At 42.2% G+C, this 24619-nt stretch overlaps 1 protein-coding gene across 1 annotated transcript in view; it reads right to left on the minus strand.

The window, feature by feature from the left end:
* EYA2 (EYA transcriptional coactivator and phosphatase 2) overlaps window positions 1-24619 on the minus strand; it is a 287678-nt gene that overhangs the window by 62602 nt on the left and 200457 nt on the right. Inside the window, exons 8-9 of the mRNA XM_061210001.1 lie at window positions 15309-15451; window positions 9091-9174 (exon numbers count right to left, since the gene is read on the minus strand). Coding sequence (XP_061065984.1) covers window positions 9091-9174; window positions 15309-15451 — 227 coding nt within the window. The remainder of the gene's footprint in view (window positions 1-9090; window positions 9175-15308; window positions 15452-24619) is intronic.

A 24619-nucleotide genomic window follows, 5' to 3' on the forward strand; every position in this document is an offset into this window, starting at 1 on the left:
TGAGCCCCAGGGCGCATGTCATCAAAGGGTCTCCACTCTTTGAAAACTCAGGCCTGGTGTTGCCAGATCTTCCTATTTTCCAAGAGAAGTGAGATATCCAGGTGTTTAGGTAAAATATCCAGATTTTAAAATATTGGCAATGAATTCAGAACTTAAGGAAATGCCAGGGGATCAACCTGTCTTCAAGCCAGATTTGGCATTGCCAGTTTGAAACCTCTTATTTTTTCAGATTGAGCAGGGTCTGGCCCTTTCAAAGGGGTGACCTGGAGGGAAACCCTGGATGGGATCCTGCTCGGGTAGGCATCAAGGATCACCTGGCTCCATTGCAGGTCCCCCACCAGCCAAGGGTCCCTGACTCCAAGCCTGCCTGGAGGAGCCACTTGCTCAACATTCCACAGCCTCTGCTGAGCCCCTGCTGTGGGCCCAGCTCTGGGTTAGGTCAGGCCAGGCTGGCACCCAGCATCTTGGCCCCAGAGAGACGCTGACAGGCCCCTATCTTGTCATGTGTGTGGTTATTTGTTCCCTGCAGGGCAGGCACCTTGGAATCTCATTTCTGCAGTGCTTGCAACCACACATGCTGAAAACTCCCTACCCATGAGCTATTTATTTGTTTATTTGTTTATTCAACAAATATTTATCAAGTGGATGTGCCAGGCACTGCCTGGTGCCCGGGGATGAAGCTATGAAGACATTAGATCTGTGTGCTCTCGGAGCTCAGTCAAGCAGAAGAGTTCATGCCAATGGCTTTTAATTTTCACCCTGAGGACATTCACGTGGATCACTGGGGATGCAGTTTAGATACATGGTTAAGAGCAGTGGGCCACCTCCTGGCTTTCATCTCTTTCAAGGTAGGTGACGTTGGCTGAATTATGTTACCTCTCTGAGCCTCAGGTTTTTCCAGAGATGGGTATAATAGGAGCAGTCATACCTTATAGGTTTGTGGTGTAAAGCTCAGAGCAGTTCATAAAGGATGCTCGTCACAGCATTGTCTGTGCTGGTGGGGAGCTGGGTGGAGCTTGGGTGTCCTCCCTGGAGGAAGGGGGCATAAGGAAGACGTGGGACCCTGGGATTCAGAGCAGCAGGTGGATGTAGGGTTTCTCACCCGCAGCACTATGGACACTTGGAGCTAGATAATTCTCTGTTGTGGGGACTGTCCTGTGCATTACAGGATGTTTAGCGGTATCGCTGGCCTCTACTCTCTAGATGCTAGGAGCAAACCCCAAGTCATGACAACCAAAAATGCTTGATGTTGCCAAATGTTGCTTGGGGAGCAAAATCACCTCCAGTTGAGGACCACTGAGTTAGAGCAATGGAGTTGGACACAGGGCAACGTGGAAGGACCTAGGGCCACAGTGCAGAGGGAGAAAAGTGAGAAACAAGGGGTATTTAAATTTCATTTACAGACAGAAGAAATAAATGCACACAAGAAGACAATACATATTTTACAGGAAAGTAAACAAAAGGCTACACAATCAACTATGGGGAGGGGAGGAGGAAGAGTACAAATGGGTCTACAAAGAAACATACATTTGTACCCACGTGATACAAGAAAGAGGCCTGCGTGGACAAAGAATGTGAATAACTCAACGTTGGCACTTGAGGTCCAACTCAAAAAAAAAAAAAAAGTTCACAGTGGAGTACTTGGTATATAGTGAATGCACCAAAAAAAAAAAAAAAAGGGGAGAATTTTTTCAAGAGGAATTTGTTAGTTGGCAATAGAGGGAAAAGAGATCAGGTCCCTTCAGAGGGAGACCATGGACAGAAAGTAAGTAAGACATCTCTGGAGCCCAGGGAGTGAGAATAAGGAATCGCTTTTCATTCTTTATCTGCGGTTGGTTCTGCCTTCAAAATATATCCAGGCTGCTGCACTTCTCATCTTCCTCATCTCATCCCCCCTGGTCCAAAAAACCATTATAGGACTGGACTGTTGCAGTAGCCCCCTCACAGGTCTCCCTGCTTCCAGCCTTGCCACCCAATAGCTTCCTTTCCTGGGGAGCAGCAAGAGGGATTCTTTAGAAATATAAGCAACAAACCTCATGGCTCCCACTTCAGAGTAAAAGCTAGTTGAGTTCTACTTGACTTGTGCTCCAACCATGCTAGCATCTTTGTTGTCCCTCAAATCCATCAAACTTCTGCCTCAGGGCCTTTGCACTTGCTGTTCCCTCTTGCTCTTCCACTATATATCTGTTCCTCCACTTCCTTTTAAGTCTTTATTCAAAATTCAGCTTCCCCATGAGGGCTCCTTCCCTGGCCACCTTCTAAAAAATTTAATTTCAACCCCTTTCACCCTGCAATACTTCATATACTTCAAAGGACATTATCAATAAGGGAAAAAGACCACCCACAGAATGGGAGAAAATATTTGCAAATCACATATCCGATAATGGACTGTTACCCAGAATATATAAAGAACTCTTACAATTCAAAAATAAAAGACAAATAAACCAATTAAAAATGGGCAAAGGGTCCATTGACAGGTGAAAAGATAAAGAAGATATATATATGTGTATACACACACACACACACACACACACACACACACACACAATGGAATACTACTCAGCCATAAAAAAGAATGAAATAATGTCATTTGCAGCAACACGGATGGACTTAGAAATTATCATACTAAGTGAAGTAAGTCAGACAGAGAAAAGACAAATATGGTATCACTTATATGTGGAATCTAAAATATGACACTAATGAACTTATTTACAAAACAGGAACAGACTCTCAGACATAGAAAACAAACTTATGATTACCAAAGGGGAAAGGTGGGATTAGCACCTTTCCCCTTTGGGATAAACTAGGAGTTTGGGATTAGCAGATACAAACTACTATATACAAAATAGATAAACAACAAGGTCCTACTATATAGCACAGGGAACTATATTCAATATCTTGTAATAAACTAATGGAAAAAAATGAAAAATAATATTTTATATATATAACTGAATCACTTTGCTGTACACCAGAAAATAACACAATATTGTAAATCAACTATACTTCTATTAAAAAAACCAATAAACGATTTAATAGGTATTTCTCTAAAGAAGATACTACAAATGGCCAATAAGTACGTGGAAATATTATTAGTCATTTGTCAACATAATTAGTCAGAGGAATGTAAACCAAAACCACAAGACATCACTTCACATCCACTAAGAGGACTATAAGCAAAAAGACAGATGATAACAAGTGTTGGTGAGGATGTGGAGAAACTGGAACCCTTATCCTTTGTTTATGGGAATGCAAAATGGTGCAACTACTCTGGAAAAGAGTCCGGCAATTTCTCAAAAGGTGAAACATAGAGTTGCCATATAACCCAGCAATTCCAATCCTAGGTATATACCCAAGTGAATTGAGAACATATGCCTATGCAAAAACTTGTACATGAGTGTTCACAGCAGCTTTATTCATAATAGCTGAAAACCCAACTGTCCATCAATTGATGAATGGATAGACAAAATGTAGTATATTCACACACTGTAAAATTATGCAACAATAAAAATGAAGTATTGGTATATGCTACAACATAGATGAATTTCAAAAACATTATACTAAGTGAAAGAAGCCAGTCACAAAAGACCACATATTGTGTGATTCCATTTATAAGAAATGTCCAGAAGAGGCAAATCTATAGAGACAGGAAGTAGATTAGTGGTTGCCAGGGGCTGGGGTGGGCGGTGCTGGAGGAAATGGGGAATGATTACTAATGGGTATGGGGTTTCTTTCTGGGGTGATGAAAATGTTCTAAAATTAGATGCTGGTGATGGTTGCACAACTCTGAATATACGAAAAACTAATGAATTGTACACAGTGAAATGGTAGATTTATGGTATGTGGGTTATTTCTCAATAAAGCTGTTATTAAAACACACACACACACACACACACACACACAACTGGGCCTAGAGTTGAGCTTCCAATTGGTACTGAGCTGCCTGGAAGGCAGGGCACTAAAGGAGGAGTCAGGGCTGACCCACTGTGAACCCAGGAAGACTGCTGATCAGTTCCCCTTATGAGCCCTTCCTGGCCACAGGCAAAGGCTCCTGACCACCTTGCATTTGTCTAATCCCAGCTGGAAAAAACAGAGTTCAGGGACTGCAGGGAGGTGGGGTGGGAGGAGAGGTTAGGAAAGAGGCGGCCGGCAATCACTGGCGTCTCTGGCTCTCCAGGGAACCTCTAATGGATCCACAAGATGTGGGGAGGTACAGCTACCAAAGGGATGCTCTGGTTTTGAGCACTGGGTAGGAAGAGATGGAAAGGAAGTGGAGAGATGACAGCCTTGAGCAGCACATGCCCTGATTGGGAACAGGAAAAGGGCCCAGTTTCTGTTTTAAAAGTCAAACACTCTGTTTTTGAATCATTTCTTAATCATTTTAGCTCTGTTGGTCTTATTTCCCTAAGTAAACAGTGAGTCGCTCCTTCGGCTGGGACCACAACTGATATGATATCTGCTTCCTGTACAGTGCTTAACACAATGGCCATGAGCAAAGAGCTGCTGGTCCTTGGTGTAGATGTACGGAGGGTCATGACCTTCAGAGCCCACTCTGGACGCACTCCTCCCTCCCGGATCCTCACCATCTTCTGGAAAGAGCACTTCAGTTTTCTCTGGGGTACCATCCCTCCCCAGCTCCATCCATTTGGTTGGGATGGAGCTGACCTGCTCCTCTACTCCCTCCATGCCAGGCTCTTGATCTAGGCTGGCTACACAGAGCCACAGAGTTTGATGTATGGATGGGCATTTGACCCAGTTTGAGCCAATGAGATTCAAGCCTGGGAGTTGTGCTGGAATTTGGGAAGTAGGTCTTCTTTTTCAGTTGGGATTTCTGAGAAGGAGTTGCCACATGGAAAAAGTCAGCTGAGGGATGCAGAAAGACCAAGCCCTAAGAACACCGCTTGAGCGTCTCGATCCAGCCCAGGCTGAATCCCATTACCTCTGGGTTTTTCAATTATTGTCATCTAATAAATTCCCTTTGTAGCTTAAACACTCCGTGCTTCAAGCTGAGAGTCCCACTTGATACCAGCTATTAATAATGGGTTCCATGTGGCTGCAGCTATTGGAAGAGCACAAACAGAAAGAGATGTGGGCCAAAAGTCAAGGCCATGAATTTAAGTTCCATTATGAATACCCTGACTACATAACCTCCTTGTGTCTCAGTTATTCTGTCTGCAGAATGGGGCTCACACTCCTCTACGTCCTCTCCTCTCCTCTGTCTTCCAAGTTTATAGCTGTAGCCCAGACCTCTCTTTGGAGCTTCAGACCCACAAATACAGTTGTCCTCTAGGTGTCTTGAACAGAACGAATTTTATTTTTCCTCAACAATTTTCTCTTTCATTGTTCTTCCTCTTACTAATGGTACTTTGTGCTAGAAAATGCTAGCTGTCCTCTAATATCCCTTCTTCCTTTCTCCCTCTCAGAATAACAGAATCCCTGAATTTTAATAGAGCACATGACTAGACTACATTTCCCAGACACCTTTGCAGCTGAAGGTAGCCATGTGATCACGTTCCAACCAATGGCACGTGAGCAGAAACGATCTGTGCAACTTCTGGATCTGGCCCTCCAAAGAGAGGGAAAAAAATAAAAATGAAAAAGAGAGAGGTGGACTCCCCTTTTCCTGCTTCCCCTTCTTACTGGCCGGAATGCAGACATGGGGGTGAGCTACGTTTCATCTTGCCAACTAGGGCAATGCTCCAGGAATGGTAAAGAACAAGATGGAAGGGGGTCTCCATCCCTGGTACTGGGTAGCAGCCTTACCAGCCTGAACTGCTTATGCCTGGACTACAAGGTGAGAGGAATAAACTTCTATCTTGGTTAAGCCATGGTTAGTTTGGGTCTCTCTTAGGGTGGCTGGATTTAGGAAAACCAACCAACCAACCAACCAACCAACCTCATTCCTCACTTAAAAGAGCTGGAGGAGTAGAAAATTCTAGAAGAGGAATAATGATGGCACTGGAGACCTGGGGGCTCCAAGAGCATCTCACCTTAGTTTTCCCTGGACATCCTGGGGACACCCAGAGAGGCAAGTGCACCTGAGGTCTACCTTTCGTTATCTCCTGGATGACCTCACTCTCTCTGGGCCTCAGTTTCTCCTACTGTACCATGGAGACTAATTGACGTGATGGTCTCCCAGGTCCTTCCAGCTCTGACCTTCAGTGGTTCTGTAATTCTAGGATGGATGTTGAAACTCAGATGCCAATGGGGTCAGGAGGGTCCCCTAAACAGGCCAGGCGGGGCTGTGGATGGGCTGGAGAGTGTATACCCCCGCTAACTGGGCAGCTGCTACTCAGCCCCTGCTGATTGCTGCCACATGGGAATGCAGGATTGCTAGGTTTTCTAATTTTTCAAGAAGACTTGGAAATTGCGATTGTTTTGGTCTGTGCAATCTCCTGATTTTTTAAATGTTGGCGACAAATTCACATTTTTTCGAACACTCTAGGGGCCAAACACAAATGTCTGCAGGCAGAATTTGGCGGGTGGCCCCAAGTTAGGAATTTTTTGTTTTGATACTATTTTCTATCCTACCTACCTTCATTCACCAAGTATTTATTCGATGCCTACTAGGTGGGGGGCACTGTTCTATGCTCTGGGGGCAAAACAGAAAAAAAAAGTGCCTGTCGTCATGTTGCTTTCATTCTAGAGGATCATCCCGATTCATTTTCCCAACAAATACGTATTGAGCAATCTGGTCCATGCACTGTGCTTAGTTGGGTTGATAAAAAATGTTCATGGTCTCTGTCCTCAGGGCACATATAGCTTAGAAGGGAGACAGAAAATAAGTGCATAATTATAATATAAATGAAAAATAGAGTTATGGGGAGAGATGCAATTTAGATGGGGGTGGGAGTGGTTAGGAAAGTCCTCTTGGAGGAAGCTACCTTGAAAATGGGAACTGAAAGATAAGTATGATTTAACCTAATACCTGAACTTTCTAGAACATTCTAGATTATAGCAGAAGCTTCCAGTGTGCCCCTCTTCTGTGTCCTCTCAACATGCAGAGGCTTCCTCCTGTTAGGACCTGTGATTCCCTGCCCTAGGGTTTTCATGGGACAGGCCAGGACTGGGAAATAACTCCCCCCAGAAAAAGCCCTCAACCCACGATGGAAGGGAATGTGTAGATAAATATCCCAGCACCCTTGCTCCTTGGGGGAGTCAGTTCTGAGGTGTGTTCCAGAGTAGCCCAGAGGTCCCCGGTGGTTCTGAGTCCCAGGTACCTGCAGCCATAGCTATTTACGTACCCTGTATTGGCTGCCTTCCCTTCCCCGCCTCACTTGCCCACTCTGTACCTAGTGCTCCCTGGGATCACCCCCCAACTAAACTACCAGCACTCACTCCTGGTCTCAGGCTCTGCTTCTGGGAAAAACTCAGAAGAGATGGGAGAGACGGTGGCAGGTTCCGAGGACAAAAAGCAACTCGGGACAAGTTAGAGAAAACAGGGCTGGAGAGTAGGGCAGGAGCCAGCTCATGAAGGGCCTTGGAGGCTGGGCTTAGGGTTTGTCAATGGGGAAGCCACTGACGATTTTTCAGTAGAGGAGAGACCAGGCTTGTATTTTAGGATGACCCCCCTGTAGGGGGCTGGAAAGGGCAAGAGTGGAGACCAGACAGCTGGAGGGGAAGGTGGCTGGGATTGGGTGATGGGATTGGAGAGAGCTGGCTGGTGATAAGTGACATGGACCAGGTGCCATGGGGCCCAGAACAGAGCTCTGGGCTTTGTCCCTGTCTTGAACGAGGCTGTAACTTGGTTTAAAGAGTGGTAGTGAGATACAGACACAAAAATCTTAGCCTAGATTACAAAGCCCTATGCAATCCATGGGAACTGAATTGTTGCACGAAGCTGTGGAACTTCTCAAAGGGTAAGAAGAGTGAAGGAATGGTTCTTGTGGGGGGGGCGGTGGCTTTATTGGGGTGGTTAAAAACCATAGAACACCCAGCCTGGGTGGGCAACTCACTACTGCAGCCCCTTTGGGAAAGCCCAGTTTTTTTGCAATAGCTGCCAAGTCCGCTCTGGTGCTTTTCAGCAGCTCTGGACTCTGCCATCCTTTACCTAAGCTGTGCACACTCCAAAAACGCATGCCGGATTTCCCGCAGGCACTGCTAGACATATTAACGGCATTCCTCCTCGGCAAGAGATTTCTGCACCACCAACACCATTTTTATATTCTTTACAACATAATGGCAGACGATAAATCTATCTTGCTAATTACACATCCAGCTTGTTATAACCCTCATAAAAAACACGAGCAGCTGGAAAAGCCATGAGGTGATGTCAAATCATATTCCTGGGCTCTAAACAGAAACAGAAACATTTTCCAGGCGCTGGTGAGTCTCATGGTTCCCACTCATGTGTGGGAGCAGCTGCCAACAGGTCCCTAAAACCCCGCCCTGCCACCTCTACCTGTCTCCCCGAAGAGACGGCAGGCGTCTGGAGCATCCACATGTGGTTTGATACAAAGCCCACGGGATCGGCAGGGTTTGGGTTTCAGCGGTTGGGTTCATTTTTGCATTATTAAGGGCGTTTTGACATTTCTTGCATGGACCACCAGTCAACCGACAGCATCTGCCCGGAGCTCTAACTGGATGGTTCCCCGACATAATTTGTCGGTGATACATTTGCAAAGCTGTTGCTAAGATCCATGCTGGAGCTGACAAAATGCCTCCCCCTTGTCTCAGAAAAATGGAAGGAAAATTAAATTCATCTGCCGGAGACACTAAAATAAACAACAGGGAAGAAGAAAAGTACTTTACCTCGTTTTTCAGCTAGGATTACTGGGTTTGGCTGAAGCATCTCCTAGCCCTCTTAGGAGGAGGGAGACAGCCGAAGACTACAAGCTTATATCCTATCAAGTGGATGTTGAATGTTTCATGCGTTGGAAGAAAAGGCATGGGAGACAATGGGAGAAGCTAATTAAAATTTCACATGTCAAGGGAAAATTCCATAGGCCTTCCAAAGCCCGGCTGACGCAAAGGGGCAGCTTGTTGGAGAAGCTGTCGTATCAACTGCCCTCACAATTCCCAAGACAAACCAGCTGGACAGACTGTCACGTTGGAAAAAAAAAAAAAAAAAAAGGAGACAAAATGGATTCTTACCTTCCCGTATCTGGAGGCAAAAGTCCCCGTGAGTAAGGAGTGAAAAATAATTATTGTCTCATCCAAGTCCCACACGAACACACGCTGTGATGAAAGAGAGGGAGAGAATGGAGACAAATGCACTTGCTTGCATTTGACTTAATGTCTGCAGAAATTAATTCCCTGGGAGGAAAATATGTCTTAAAAAACATTATCTTTAAGTTATAAAACATGTGACTCACGCATGTATCCTCGAGTCCCCATTCAACCTCAGCTGTGTAAAATATATTCTGATGGCCAATTTTTTGGGTTCCTATCAACCCATAGATGCCAGAACCAAGACGCCTGTTCTTGCCTTTCACATAAAAGCTCAAAAAAGGAGTTCAGTCCAAAAACAATAAAAATCGTATAACTCATTTGACAAAAAGAAATACTACCATTTTACATTCACTGCTCACCATAAGCCCAGCTACTTCTAAACATTTCTGTTTTTAGCAATTCTGCTGATTACCTTTATAACTCTAAATAACATACTTTTACTTATTGATTTGCCAACTTTAAACAATATCTTTTGACTGGGCAATGTGAAAGATGAGGGTTTAGCTCATGGTAAATCTCTCCCATTTCTCCAGAATTTAGTATTTTTCACATATGCAAACCCCTCTATTTCCAATTCCCATCAGCACTGGATACTTTCTCCTGGCTAAAACAGTAAACCCAATATGGAAAATATGGACATTGGTGTCCCTACCCTTTCCCACTACCTCCTCGCCTCTTGAATAGCTGAGCTTTAGCCTCACTTTTGCATTGTCAATGTGGATAAACTGGTTTGTGCACTGGGTTTTATAATTGTACTTAAGACTTCTGTGCTCTGTCTATATGTTGATTTTAAAAGTTGGTAACCAGTATAGAGCATTTATGTACAGCTTGTGATTACTGTTCACTGCAGAGCGAAGTAATGTGCTAGGATTTCACTTCCTTCTCTATGTATCTAATGTCGTAACTCCAGAGCCACTTTAAGGAGACTGTTCCTACCACCAAGGTCATGTGTATTCTCCTTTCTTGTACTCCATCCTGATTAAAATCATGCCATATCTCAGTTTGTTCATAGGAATCATGCCTGTCTGGAATAACTTTTTGTTTTTGCTGGAGCTTATTAATTGCTTTAATTTTTTCCTTGTTTCCAATAACATGCCTTCAGTAGAATTTCAAATTCAGCCACACCCTCTATATCAAAGATGTTCTTCCTCTGTGACAGAATGTTCCAATGTGGACTGGATCATCTTCAGGCTTGTCACATAGCTAGCATCCTGAGACTTCCCTTTACTGCATTTCTGGGTCAGATCCACTGTTTTCTGGATCCCAAGTCTCTTTCTTGGTTTTCTTCCTTGTTTTGCTTGAGTACATCCTTAAGTTGCTTCTTCTGAAAGGAGCATGGAAAGTAACCTTCCTGCATTTTTGCTAATCTGATCATGTCTTTATTTTGCTCTAAGGTTCCTCCGGGTGCAGAATTCCAATTGGAAAATAATGCCCTCTAGAGCTTTGAAAGAATCTATCTTGTGTCAAGCATGATTAATGAGAAGTCTGATGTTTCACTGCTCCTCAGTTCTTTACAGGATTTACTTTTTTTTCTCTTTGGATTTTTTAGGCTCTTTTCATTATACTTGGCATCCTCAAATCCTATGAGGATATATCTAGGTGTTGTCTTTTTTCCTTCATACTGTTCGGCACTCAAACATTTCTCAAGCCTACTTCTTTAAATAATGTCCTCCTATCTTTCCCATTGTTATAGCTTTCTGGAATTCCCAATAGACAAATTAGATCTTTTGGATTGATATTGCTTATCCTTTAAAAACAGTGTTCTGTAATTTTGTCTTTTTGATCTATGTTCTCAGAGATTTCTTTAACTTTCTCTTCCAACCCTTCTATGAAACTTTTGATTCTCACTATCATTTAAAAATTTACAGTAGCTTTTACTTTGTCTCTGAGTGTTCCTTTCCCAATAGCCTGCACTTCTTTTTTCGTGGATACAAGACCTCCTTGAATCTTTATAAGAAAACCAATCAGAATTTTTCTAAGATCTTTTGTGTTTCTTAAATTACCTCTCATACTTTATCCTATTCATTTATCTTGGCCCCAATTTTTTATACTGCTGGTTTTCATAATTTTTTCTGGTGATCATTATTTTTAAGAACAAAAGGCCTGCGTGATCATTTATGTAGCTGGTGTTGGGGGCAACAAAGGCACCTACTCAGTCTACCATCTTGAATGGGCCACCTTGGAAAACTCTCGGGGGGTCAGTGGTTGTATCTACACATTTGTAATGCCTTTAAAAGAGAAAGGTAGTATCTAGAAAGAAAAAGGTCAATTAATACAGGTTTTCAAAACAATTAGTAGACTTGAATATTATTTTGTGAATTTTTTTTTTGCCTCATGTGTCCATCTTGGCATCTCCCAATTCACGCCACTGGCCCAACTCCTTGCAAAAGTCCATTTTTACATGGAAATGATTCATTTAAGATAGTCAGCCATAAGTTTTTACTTATTCATTCAGAAACAATTTTTAGTGAATATTATTGGAATATTATTTTGTAAATTTTTTGACCTTTTACATTTATGTGTATGTAAATGCTGGGTCATGATAATAAGTATTGTTCTTATTATGGGTCATGGTAAAAAAAAAAGTTTGAAAACCACTGTTTTTGAAGAGAGCTTCTGGGGTTTAAATATGCTAAGTTCTAATTTATCTGAACTAACTAGGATGGATCAGTTAAACTTAGAAATTTTGGTAAGAGAATTCTTTAAAAAATCAAGTAATTTCAAATTTAATGCAGACTCCTTAATTTACTGCCTATATCCTCTCTGAAGAGGGTCTGTCCCTCTTCCCCACTAGCCCACCATTCTATCTCCCTGTGTTAGATTCTCAGTGGGTATACTGTTCCTGGTGGACACTCTGCTCATGACCCTAACTCTTTAGCCCACCAGGGTTTGGGCGAGGGGTGGGCCCCTAACCCCAGCTGGGTCAGAGGCCTCTCCTTGGGAACTCAAAATTGAGACCTGGAAAGAAATTCATCGTCTTTGGGTGGCTGTTGGTAGCAACGTGGTCTGAAGGACAGGGAAGACTAGTTTGCAGAGAGAGAGGAACAGAGGGGTGAAAGATGGAAACACGACCCAACACTTTTGCAGGACTTGGTTTTAGTTAGAAGTAGAGTGAGGGGCCTGGAGGAGAGTCATGCCCACTGAAAAGACACTACCGCTTGGGGATTCTAGCACCTACACTGTGGAACATAGGGAGAGAAGGTGTAAATGTGTTTCCTTGTCCCTCCTACCTTCTGGTTCCAATATCTTGCTGACACTTGCTGTACCCTTGGTTCTTGGGTTCTAAGAGAATCCCTGTATCCTTAAAATAAACTCTGCTTTTTCACTTATGCTAGCTCAAGTTGGTTTCTGGCACCTGCAGTCGAGGGATTTTAACTAATACATACTCAGAATTTTCCTCCTTTCCACTTCTCTACCTAATTTCTCTCTCGTGGGCTGCAGCCATTAGCAACAGTGCCAAAGACTTAAGAGGTGCGACCCATGCAAAATCTCTGTGCTGATATTGAGCATGGCGGTGGAACACAGCTCACACCTTTTCAACTGTTCCTGCCCAGTGGTACTTACTCTGGAATCAAGAAGCAGATGTTTCCAGAATAATATCACCCCATAATCCTTCCATGCCCCCCACCCCCTTCTCAGCTTAATGGAAAAATGTCTCTCCACCCCCAATGTCCCCTACCAAGAGCAGAAACCACATCAGGTGATCGAATACATTTTTAAAAAATATTAAAGTACATGTTGCTCTCCAGGATTTCTATAGCTCTGCAACTTCAAGCTGGTAGAAAATCCTCAGGCATCTGGGAAGGCAGAAAGCAAGGGTGATCAAGAGTCAGTAAATTTTCTTCTAGCCTTGTGCAAAGGCCTAATCCCCATGAAGGGTTTGTACCAAGTCTCCTTGGTTTTAGAAGGTGGTGGCTTTAAGAATTAGAGGAAAAGCAAGAACAGAATCCTCTGGACTGAAAAGAGTCCCATAAGCAGTGGGAATACTTGCTCTCTGGCAGGTCCCGAGGGCAGTTGAGCTCACAGAAGAGACGGCTGTGTATACCAAGTGTAGGGGACGAGCGTGATGTTCAAAATATTTAACACTTTCTATGATGATCGGAACAGACACTAGCCACAAACAACTGCTACTGCCTCTTAGTGAATACTGGCTGACTAGCACAGCCCTACTAGTGACACCGGTTAGCTAGTACAGCCCTACCAGTGAATACTGGCTAAATATCAAGTGTCTGGGTATTGGCCATTTGTTGTTGGGGTCCCCAGCATCCATCTCCTTCTTAGAAGGAGCATCTCGATTTTCTTTTCCCTTTGTGTGCTATCTTGGTGAGACTCTCAATCAGGGGCAAGCATGAGGATCCAGGCCAGGCCAATGGGATGCTGCCTCCTTGGAATCGGACATCAAGTGACATGGCGCTAGAATCTCAAATATCTCGCTCTCCGGAAGGGGCCGGCACCCTGAAGGTTCCCCAGATTCCCCAACGTGGCCTTTGTTACTATTCTTTCTAACCTTGGTTGTATCACTTCCTCTCCATGCTGTTCCCTCCCAGTAGATCCTTTTTTGCTTAAGTAACCAGAATTGGTTTCTGTTGCTTGCAACCAAAGGATCGTAGCTAATACTCCAATGTTCTTACTCTCGACAAGGATTTCCATGCCCAACATATGGCATGGAGACCCCAGAGAACAGCTGGACTTTCAGTGACCACTGCAGGTACTGACAATGAAAAAGGCAGTGGCCACCAAGCCACAATGGACAAAAGAGGCTATTATTCTGTTTTCTGAGACCACTTGAACCCTGAGATTCTCATATAATTCTGGGAGGGGAAAGGCCCCAATAATGAAATGGAATTTCCTACCACCCTGGTGGGTGGGGACTCAGAGTCAAAATGGCACTGATTTTAAGGAAATGATGAAAACGGTATTTCTTAGCTTATCTGAGTTTGCCGGCTGAACTTCGTAGCTGCTACATAATTTGTACAGGATTATCAATAGGGATGTGATGATGCTGCATTTGGATATCTTGACAGTGACTCAAGCTTTGCCAATACTACCCATGTATACCCATGGCACACTCAAGGCAGCAAAATGACTGCCTTTTGCAAACAAGTACAAACTCGTGCATGTGCCCATTTTTCTCCCTTGATAGGTAACACTTGCTTCTGTCTGTTTTGGGGGCATCCATCTTGCCTCTGTCCCTTCTAGTGGTCTTCCCCATCTTTCATGCATGTTGTTCTTTTTTTGTTTGTTTGCTTGGGAAAATGTCAGTGCCTGCCCAATAACCCCACACTTGCTTTATTACAATAAAGATTGGCGCATCCCTTAGACCAGTAGTTCTCAGCCTGGGCTGCAATGGAATCACCTAGGGAGCTTAAACATACTGACACCTGGGTCCCACCCCCAGGGAATCTGATTTAATTGATCTGGGCTTGAGAATGAAGGTTTCTCAAAGCTCCCCAGGAGATTCTCATGTGCAGCCCAGACTGAGAACCACCGAGAAACTCAGAATTACAGAAATGATGCAAACTTGTTTGAGCCAGCCTCCTGTCTTCAGGTAGATAAATACCTAAGCCATAGTAGAATCACTAGGGGAACTTTCAGAACTCCCTGAAATGTCTGGGGTGGGGCCTGGGCATCTGAATTTTAAAAAGCATCCCAGGTGATTCTATCATGTAGCCAAGGTTAAGAATCACTCTAACCCAGTGGGGAAGGTCCACTGTCCAATGTCATCTTTACTGGAGGCTCTCGAAGTGTGGTGCCCAATGCACATCAGCATTGTCTAGGAATTTGTTGGAAATGAGAATTCTCAGGCCCTGCCCCAGATCTACTGAACTGGAAACTCTGGGGGGTGGCCCCAGCCGTCTGGGTGTTCGCAGGCCCCCAGGTGATGTTGTTGTGGCTCACATTTGACAATCACCCATCTTTACCATCTCTAGGGTCACTTTTCCTAGCCTGGTCAGTCAACAGTGCTTCCGTGTGGCCACACGAATTCTTCCCTCCTTTTCATCAAGGGCCGTTTTCTCTGTTCCTGTACTTTGTGAACACACAGGGCCATTCTCCCCCGGACAGAACTCTGCCCCCCGCTTCCTGTTCCGGCCACATGTGGAGATGACATTCACCAAGTCAGGCAGAAGCCTCTGAGTTACCTCAATCTCACTGTCCCCTGCTGGGGAGGGGTCACTGCTCCGCTTAGACCGGCCTCGGAGCTTCCCGTCGGAGGCCCGGTGCGGCCTGTCTGTGTCTCCCTCTTTTGCTGGCGTGGAAGGTCCATTGTGCGTGTTATATTCACCTGGCGTAGGAGAGGGAAGGGCAGACATATCAGAGGCTTGGCTGAGTGTGTCCTCCCACGAACTATTACACCAGAACCATCTAACTCCAAAGTGGGAGGTCCCCAAGGCAGCAGAGAAGGCAAAGATCACGTAGAATCAAAATTACTCTTGAAAGTGCCTTAAACCGCCTATTCATAACCATTCATACATCCAGCAAAGATTTACTGAGTAGGTATGGTTCTAGGCACTGGTTCCATAGCACCTAAATTCTAGAGAGAGGAGAGACACATTAGACAGACAAGTAAATATATAATATGCCAGGTGGGGACATGTGTTATAGAGAATTGACAAATCGGATAAGAGTCCAGGAGTGCTGGGAGGTTACTAATTTTTTTTTTTTTACATCTTTATTGGAGTATAATTGCTTTACAATGTTGTGTTAGTTTCTGCTGTACAATAAAGTGATTCAGCTACATGTATACCTATATCCCCATATCCCCTCCCTCTTGCGCCTCCCTCCCACCCTCCCTATTCCACCCCTCTAGGTGGTCACAAAGCACCGAGCTGATCTCCCTGTGCCATGCATAGGGGAGGCCTTGTGGATAAGGGGACAGCCGAGCAGGGATCTGAGAGAAGTGAGGGCGGGGGCAGCTGGGGAGCTACAATTCCAGTGAACGGAGTTTTGTGTTTACAACTGTCTATATATCCTAAAGCCTGAGAATCCCTAGACCAACAGAAGGAAGAAAATAACATATATATAAACATATATATGTAGCTGGGCATCAAACTCTTCTACCTTTAAGAGATCCCTCCCTTGGGGTGAATGGGGCGTGTGTGGGGAGAATTCTCTAGGTTCCTATCCCTAGGCAGCTTGCTCCACTTTCTCTACTAAAAGCAAGTCATTTAAGCTTTACTTGTTAAGAAATTTGTCAATTTGAGATTATATAGGCAAAAGCGTCCAGCACAGGGCTGGCAATTAGGAGATGTCAGTAAATGATTTAAATTGTGTTCTGGCTTGACTAGACCTACATACACATGAGGATCAGTGAGAAGGTGCAGGGCCGAGGGTGGGCACCTGTGGCTTCTCATCGAGGTGGTGTTTCCGGACACGGTGTACTGAGAGGCTACCAGGGTCCTGCCCTTGGGCAACTGTTTAATAATCCTGAATGAACAAGTGGGCAGCACTTATTCCCAGCACTCAGGTCCCAAAGCCAGCACCCAAGTTGTGTTGATTTTTAAGCACAGAAGTTTTAAATACATCTTATTAGACTTTATTATCTTTATTTAACTAACAAGGGAACTGAGGCTTAGTGAGATGACGTAATCCTGTTGTTACCCTGCAAATTAGTGGTAGAGTCAGAAGTAAAATTTGGGCCTGCCCTTGTCACTAGAGTGACAGAACTGTAAACCAGCATGGAACCTTAGAGGACATTCCATCCCACTCTCATCTTACAGCTGCTCGTTTTAGCTCCCAAATGTACCCTGTGGACTCCATCTCTCCTTCCATAATTGCCAGTTCTTGGATCATCGGGGGGAAAATGCTTTTGTATAAAAATGCTTGGCAATGGACTAATTTTTTTCCTACCCTGGAAGGAATATTTCCCTCCAAAACCCAAGGGACTGAATTTTTTTTGTTTAATATTTATAAAACTTCTTAGCAGACTAAGGACATAATAAGAAAAGATGTGACTTTGAGTTGTCAGAACTGTTGGGCTGTCTCCAACTCCCCCAAATTTTTAGGATACAGCCTTAGAGATTCCCAAACATCAAACTAGCAAAGACTTTCTTTTGGAGGATGAGGAACAGGCACTAAATAAATTCACAGATGCTTAAGAGTCATAAATAAGGTTTATCCTGATTCACTAGGTAGTTCTAAGGCTAGGGAGGCTTAGAAAACACTTGTTGGCCCCATTAAAATCCAGGCAAATATTAAAAAGAGGAGGAAACACCAGCTACCTACAAAATGTCCCAATAAGGTGTTATGTAGAGTCAATTTATTAGGGGTGCCAAAAAAAGCAGCCCTTTCTGACCATATACATTCTTGAGAATGAAGGGTCAAAATTCAAGGTCAAAGTCAGAGGTACACATGCTAGAGCAATTTATAGGAATCTTTCTTGGAGTCATTTCCCTTTTTTTATTTCTCCCTTTTTAATGTTTTTACTTCTTTATTTTAACAACTGTATTGAGGTATAATTGACATACAATAAACCACACATACTTAGAGCACACAGTTTGGTAAGTTTTGACATATGGTCACATCTATGAAACCATCACCACAATCAAGATAATGAACAAATCCAGCACCCAAGAGTTCCCTTGTAATTCCTTTATAGTCTCTTCCTCCTGCTACCCCCCCAGGCAACCATGGATTTGCTTTCTTTCACTATAAATTAGTTTATATTTTTTAGAGTTTTAAACAAATGGCATCACTCGGTATGCATGTACACACACGCATGCACACACACACACACACACACACACTTGTCTGGCTTCTTTCAGCCAGCATAACTGTTCTGAGATTCAATCCATGTTGTCATGTATATTAATAGTTCATTCCTTTGTGTTGCTGAGTACTATTCTATTGTGTGGATGTATCACCATTTGTTCACCTGTTCACCTGGCGATGGCCATTTGGGTCGATTCTAGTTTTTGGCTGGACTAAATAAAGCTTTTATGAACAGTCACTCATCAGTCTTTGTATAGACATAAGCTTTCTTCTTATGAGAGAGCATGATTACTAGGATATATGGTAAGTCTACGTTTGACCTTTTTTTAAAAAAAATATTTATTTGGTTGCGTCAGGTCTTAGTTGAGGCAGGTGGGCTCCTTAGTTGTGGCTCGTGGGCTCCTTAGTTTTGGCTCTCCGGCTCCTTAGTTGTGGCATGCGAACTCTTAGTTGCGGCATGCATGTGGGATCTAGTTCCCGGACCCGGGATCAAATCCGGGCCTCCTGCATTGGGAGCGCGGAGTCTTATCCACTGCACCACCAGGGAAGTCCCTACGTTTGACTTTTTAAGAAACTGCTAAATTGTTTTCCAAAGTGGTTGTACCATTTCACATTCCCACCAGCAGGGTTAAGGGAGTTCTAGTTGCTCTGCAACCTTGCCAGCCTTTGGTATGGTCAGTCTTTATAATTATAGCCTTTCTGTGGGGTATGTAGTAGTATCTCACTGAGGATTTAATTTGCATTTCTCTAATGACTAATACTCAGCATCTTAGTCATGTGCTTTTTTTGCCATGCCTATATCTTCTTTGGTGAAATGTCTATTCAAGTACTTTGCCCATTTCTTTATTGGGTTACTTGTTTTCTTATTACTGGTTTTGAGAGTTTTAAAAAATATATTCTGGATAGTTAATTTTATGTCAACTTGACTGGGCCAAGGGAGGCCCAGATAGCTAGTAAAACATTATTTCTGGGTGTGTCTGTGAGGGGTATCTCCAGAAGAGATTAGCATTTGAATCAGTAGGCTGAGTAGAGAAGATCTGCCCTAACCAATGTGGGTGGGCATCATCTAATCCACTGAGGGCCCAAATAAAACAAAAAGGCATAGGAAGGGCAAATTCTCTCTCTTCTTGAGCTGGGACATTCATCTCCTGCCCTCAGACATTGGAACTCCTGGTTCTTGGGCCTTCTGACTCAGACCGAATTATAATATTGGCTTTTCTGGTTCTCCAGCTTGCGCAAGGCAGATTGTGGGACTTCTTGGCCTCCATAACCACATGAGTCAATTCTTATAATAAATCTCTATCTATAGCATCTATATCTATCTGTCTATATCTACATCTATATCCTACTGCTTCTATTTCCCTGGAGACCTCTAACTAATACAACTTACTTTATCATATATATGTTTTGCAATTATATTCTTCTGGACCATGACTTGTCTTTTCATTCTCCTAACAGTGTCTTTTGAAGAGCAAAAGTTTTAAATTTTCATGAAGTCCAGTTTATATCAAATATTTTTTCCTTTTGGATCATGCTTTTAGTGTTATATATGAGAATCCTTTGCCTAACCCAAAAGCACAAAGATTTTCTCCTGTTTTCTTATATAAGTTTTATATTTAGGTCTATGCTCTATTTTGTGTTAATTTTTGTATGTCATGTGAGGTATGTACTGAAGTACAGTTTTTTCTGGATATAGATATCCAGTCGTTTTAGCATCTTTTGTTGAGAAGACTATCCTTTATTGCTTTTGAATCTTTGTCAAAAACGTTCATATACATGTGGTTTATTTCTGCACTCTCTATGCTGGTCCACTGATCTACTGATCTACTGGTCTAGTCTATCTTTATGTCAATACCATACTGTCTTGATTACTGCGGCTTTGTAGTAAGTCTTAAAGTCAGGTAGTGTTAGTATTCTAATTTTGTTCTTCTATATCAGAGCTGTTAAGGCTATTCTAAGTCCTTTGTACTTCCATATGAAGTTCAGGATCAACTTGGCAGTTTCTACAAAAAAAAAAAAAGCCTGGGATGTTGACAGAGGTTGTGTTTGATCAATTTGTAGAGAATTGATATCTTAACAATAGTAAGTCTTCTGACCTGTGAATGAGATATATCTCATTAATTAAAGTCTTCTTTAACCTCTCCCAGTAGTGTTTTGTAGTTTGAAGGGTACAAGTATTGCACATCTTTTGTCACATTTATCCCTAAATATTTCATATTTTTCGATGCTACTGTAAATGGCATTTAAAAATATTCTATTTCTTGGGCTTCCCTGGTGGCGCAGTGGTTGAGAATCTGCCTGCCAATGCAGGGGACACGGGTTCGAGCCCTGGTCTGGGAAGATCCCACATGCCGCGGAGCAACTGGGCCTGTGAGCCACAACTACTGAGCCTGCGCGTCTGGAGCTTGTGCTCTGCAACAAGAGAGGCCGCGATAGTGAGAGGCCCGCGCACCGCGATGAAGAGTGGCTCCTGCTTGCCGCAACTAGAGAAAGCCCTCGCACAGAAACGAAGACCCAACACAGCCAAAAATAAATATAAATAAATATTAAAAAAAATATTCTATTTCCTACTGCTTGTTGTTAGCATAAAGAAATACACTTGGTTTTTATAGTACCCTGCAACATTGCTAAACTCACTTTTTAGTTCTAGCAGCTTTCTGTAGATGCTATCTGATTTTCTCCATAGGTGAGCATGTCATTTTACTTCTTTTTACTTCATAAAGTTTTGATTTTTCTTCTCCAATATAGATGCCTTTCATTTATTTTTCTTCCCTTATTGCACTGCCTAAAACCTCTAGTATAATGCTGAATAGAATTGGTAAGAGTAGACATCCTTGTCTTGTTTCTGGTCCGAGGGGGGACCTGTAGGTTTTTTGTAGCTGTCCTATTTTAGTCAGTTTGGGCTGCTATAAAAAAAATACCATAGACTGGGTGGCTTAAACAATAGAGATTTTTTCTCACAGTTCTGGAGGCTGGGAAGTTCAAGATCAAGGCTCTAGCCAGTTTGGTTCCTGGTGAGAGTCCTCTTCTTGTTTTCAGATGGATGTCTTTTTGCTGTATCCACACATGGTGGGGAGAGAGAGAGATATCATCTCTCTTGTACCTCTTCTTATTAGGGCACTAATCCCACTTTGACGACTCCACCCTTATGACCTAATTACTTCCCAAAGACCCCCACCTCCAAATACCATTACACTGGGGATTAGGTCTTCAACACATAAATTGTGGGGGGAGGGATATAAACATTCAGTCCACTGCATGCCTTTTTCTGATAAAGGAAGTTCCTTTCTACCCCTAATTTGGAATTTTTATCAGAAACAAATGATAGATTCTGTCAAATGTTTTTCTGTGCATCTGTTGAGATAATCTCTTTTTTTTCTTTCTAGTTACTTAATATGGTGAATTACATTAATTTTCAAATTTTAAACCAACTTTGCATCCTTAAGATAAACCCCACGTAGTCATGATATAGTATCCTTTAATATACAGTTGGGCTAATTTGCTAACATTGTGTCTAGAAATTTTGTATCTATGTTTATGAGAAATATTGGTCTGTTGTTTTCTTTCAATGTCTTTGCCTAGTTTTGGCATCAGGGTAATGCGTTCCTCATAGAATGAGTTTGGAAATATCCCTTCCTTTTCAATTTTCCTGAAGAATTAATGTAGAACTGATATTTCTTACTTAAATGTTTGGTAGAATTAATCAGTGAAGACATTTAGGCCTGGCAATTTCTTTGTGGGAACATTTTTAACAAAAAAAAATCTCAGTTTATTTAGTAGATATAGGCCTATTTCTTTGAAAAAGCTTCAGAAGTTTTTGTCCCACAAGGAATTTCTTCATTTCATCTAAGTTGTTGACTATTGCATTGTTAGCCTTTTAATATCTGTAGGGTCTGTAGTGATGTCACCTCTCATTTTACTGGTAATTTATATCTTCTCTTTTTCCCCCATATCAGCTTGTGTAGATTATTATCAATTTTATTGGTTTTCTCAAAGAACCAAGTTTGGGTTTCAATGATTTTCTCTATTGTTTTTCTGTTTTCAGATTTCATGGATTTCCATTCTGATCTTTGTTATTTCCTGTCCTCTACTTACTCTGGGTGTAGTTTGCCTTTCTTTTTCTAGTTTCTTAAGGTGGAAGATAAGGTGTTTGGTTTAAAACCTTTCTTCTTTTCTAATATAGGGATTTAGTGCCACAAATTTCCCTTTAAGTACTGTGTTAGTGACATTCCATAAATTTTGATACGCTGTGTTTTCATTTTCATTAGGTTCAAAATACTTTTAAATTTACCTTTGATTTTTCTTTTGACTTGTGGTGTATTAGCCAGGGTTCTCCAGAGAAACAGAACATATGTGTATATATATATATTTATATATATGGAGACTTATTATAGGAATTGACTCATGCAGTTACAGAGGCCAAAAAGTCCCACAATTTGCCACTTGCAAGCTGGAGAACCAGGAAAACTGGTGGTATAATTCGGTCTGAGTCTAAAGACCTGAGAACCAGGGGAGCCAATGGTGTAACTCCCAGTCTGAGCCTGAAGGCCTGAGATCCAGGGGTGGGGGATAAGAAAGGGGCCCCCACTGATGTAAGTCTTGGAGTCCAAAGGCTTAGAACTAGAAGCCCCAATGTCTCAGGAAAAGATGAATGTCACAGCTTAATAAAAGAGAGAGAGAGATCACTCTTCCTCTGCCTTTTTGTTCTGTAAGATGAGCCCTCACTGGATTTAAATGATGCCTGCCCTCATTGGTGGGGGCCATCTCCTTTACTCAGTCTACTGATTCAAATACTAGTGTTTTCTGGAGACACTCTCACAGACACACCCAGAAATAATGTTTAACCAGCTGTCTGGGCATCCCATAGCCTGGACAGTTGACACATAAAATTAACCATCACACATGGGTTATTTAGAAGTGTGCTATTTTGTTTCTGAATATTTGAGAATTTTCCAAAAATCTTCTTGTTATTTATTTCTAATTTAATTCCACTGTTTTCAGAGAACATATTTTGTATGCCTTGAAACCTTTTAAATGTAATGAGACTTCATGATTTATGGCCCAGAATGTGTCTATTTTGGTAAATGTTTCATGTGCATGTGAAAAAATGTGAATTTTGCTGTTAAGTGGAGTGGCCTATTGTCTGTTACATCAAGTCTTTTCCCTCTAGTTTCCTCCCCAGAGAAAATGACTGTTAACAGTTTTTTTGCACCCTTCCAGAAATTTCCTATGCAAATATGGGTATTAAACTATACTTATATTTTAAAAAAACTCCAGCATCATATTATGCACATAGTTCTGCCACTATCATAGTTTTTCACCTATCACAATAGCTCAAAGAGAGGTCCATATTAGTGATCCATAACTAGCTTACTTATTCTTTTTAACAGATGTATAGTGTGCCAATGGTGGATACACCATCATTTATTTAACCTGACTCCTATTAATGGATATTTAGGTTGTTTTCAGTCTTTTGCTATGGCAATGCTGCAAAAAATATTCTTTTTTTTTTTTTAAACATCTTTATTGGAGTATAATTGCTTTACAATGGTGTGTTAGTTTCTGCTTTATAACAAAGTGAATCAGTTATACATATACATATGTTCCCATATCTCTTCCCTCTTGCATCTCCCTCCCTCCCACCCTCCCTGTCTCACCCCTCTAGGTGGTCACAAAGCACCGAGCTTATCTCCCTGTGCTATGCGGCTGCTTCCCACTAGCTAGCTATTTTACATTTGGTAGTGTATATATGTCCATGCCACTCTCTCACCCTGTCACATCTCACCCCTCCCCCTCCCCATATCCTCAAGTCCATTCTCTAGTAGGTCTGTGTCTTTATTCCCGTCTTGCAACTAGGTTCTTCATGACCTTTTTTTTTTTTTTCCTTAGATTCCATATATATGTGTTAGCATACTGTACTTGTTTTTCTCTTTCTGACTTACTTCACTCTGTATGACAGACTCTAACTCCATCCACCTCACTACAAATACCTCCATTTCATTTCTTTTTATGGCTGAGTAATATTCCATTGTATATATGTGCCACATCTTCTTTATCCATTCATCCGATGATGGACACTTAGGTTGCTTCCATGTCCTGGCTATTGTAAATAGAGCTGCAATGAACATTTTGGTACATGACTCTTTTTGAATTATGGTTTTCTCAGGGTATATGCCCAGTAGTGGGATTGCTGGGTCGTATGGTAGTTCTATTTTTAGTTTTTTAAGGAACCTCCATACTGTTCTCCATAGCGGCTGTATTAATTTACATTCCCACCAACAGTGCAAGAGTGTTCCCTTTTCTCCACACCCTCTCCAGCATTTATTGTTTATAGATTTTTTGATGATGGCCATTCTGACCGGTGTGAGATGATATCTCATTGTAGTTTTGATTTGCATTTCTCTAATGATTAATGATGTTGAGCATTCTTTCATGTGTCTGTTGGCAATCTGTATATCTTCTTTGGAGAAATGTCTACTTAGGTCTTCCGCCCATTTTTGGATTGGGTTGTTTGTTTTTTTGTTATTGAGCTGCATGAGCTGCTTGTAAATCTTGGAGATTAATCCTTTGTCAGTTGCTTCATTTGCAAATATTTTCTCCCATTCTGAGGGTTGTCTTTTGGTCTTGTTTATGGTTTCCTTTGCTGCACAAAAGCTTTTAAGTTTCATTAGGTCCCATTTGTTTATTTGTGTTTTTATTTCCATTTCTCTAGGAGCTGGGTCAAAAAGGATCTTGCTGTGAT

Source organism: Eubalaena glacialis, chromosome 13 (assembly GCF_028564815.1).
Source record: "Eubalaena glacialis isolate mEubGla1 chromosome 13, mEubGla1.1.hap2.+ XY, whole genome shotgun sequence".
NCBI lineage: Eukaryota > Metazoa > Chordata > Mammalia > Artiodactyla > Balaenidae > Eubalaena > Eubalaena glacialis.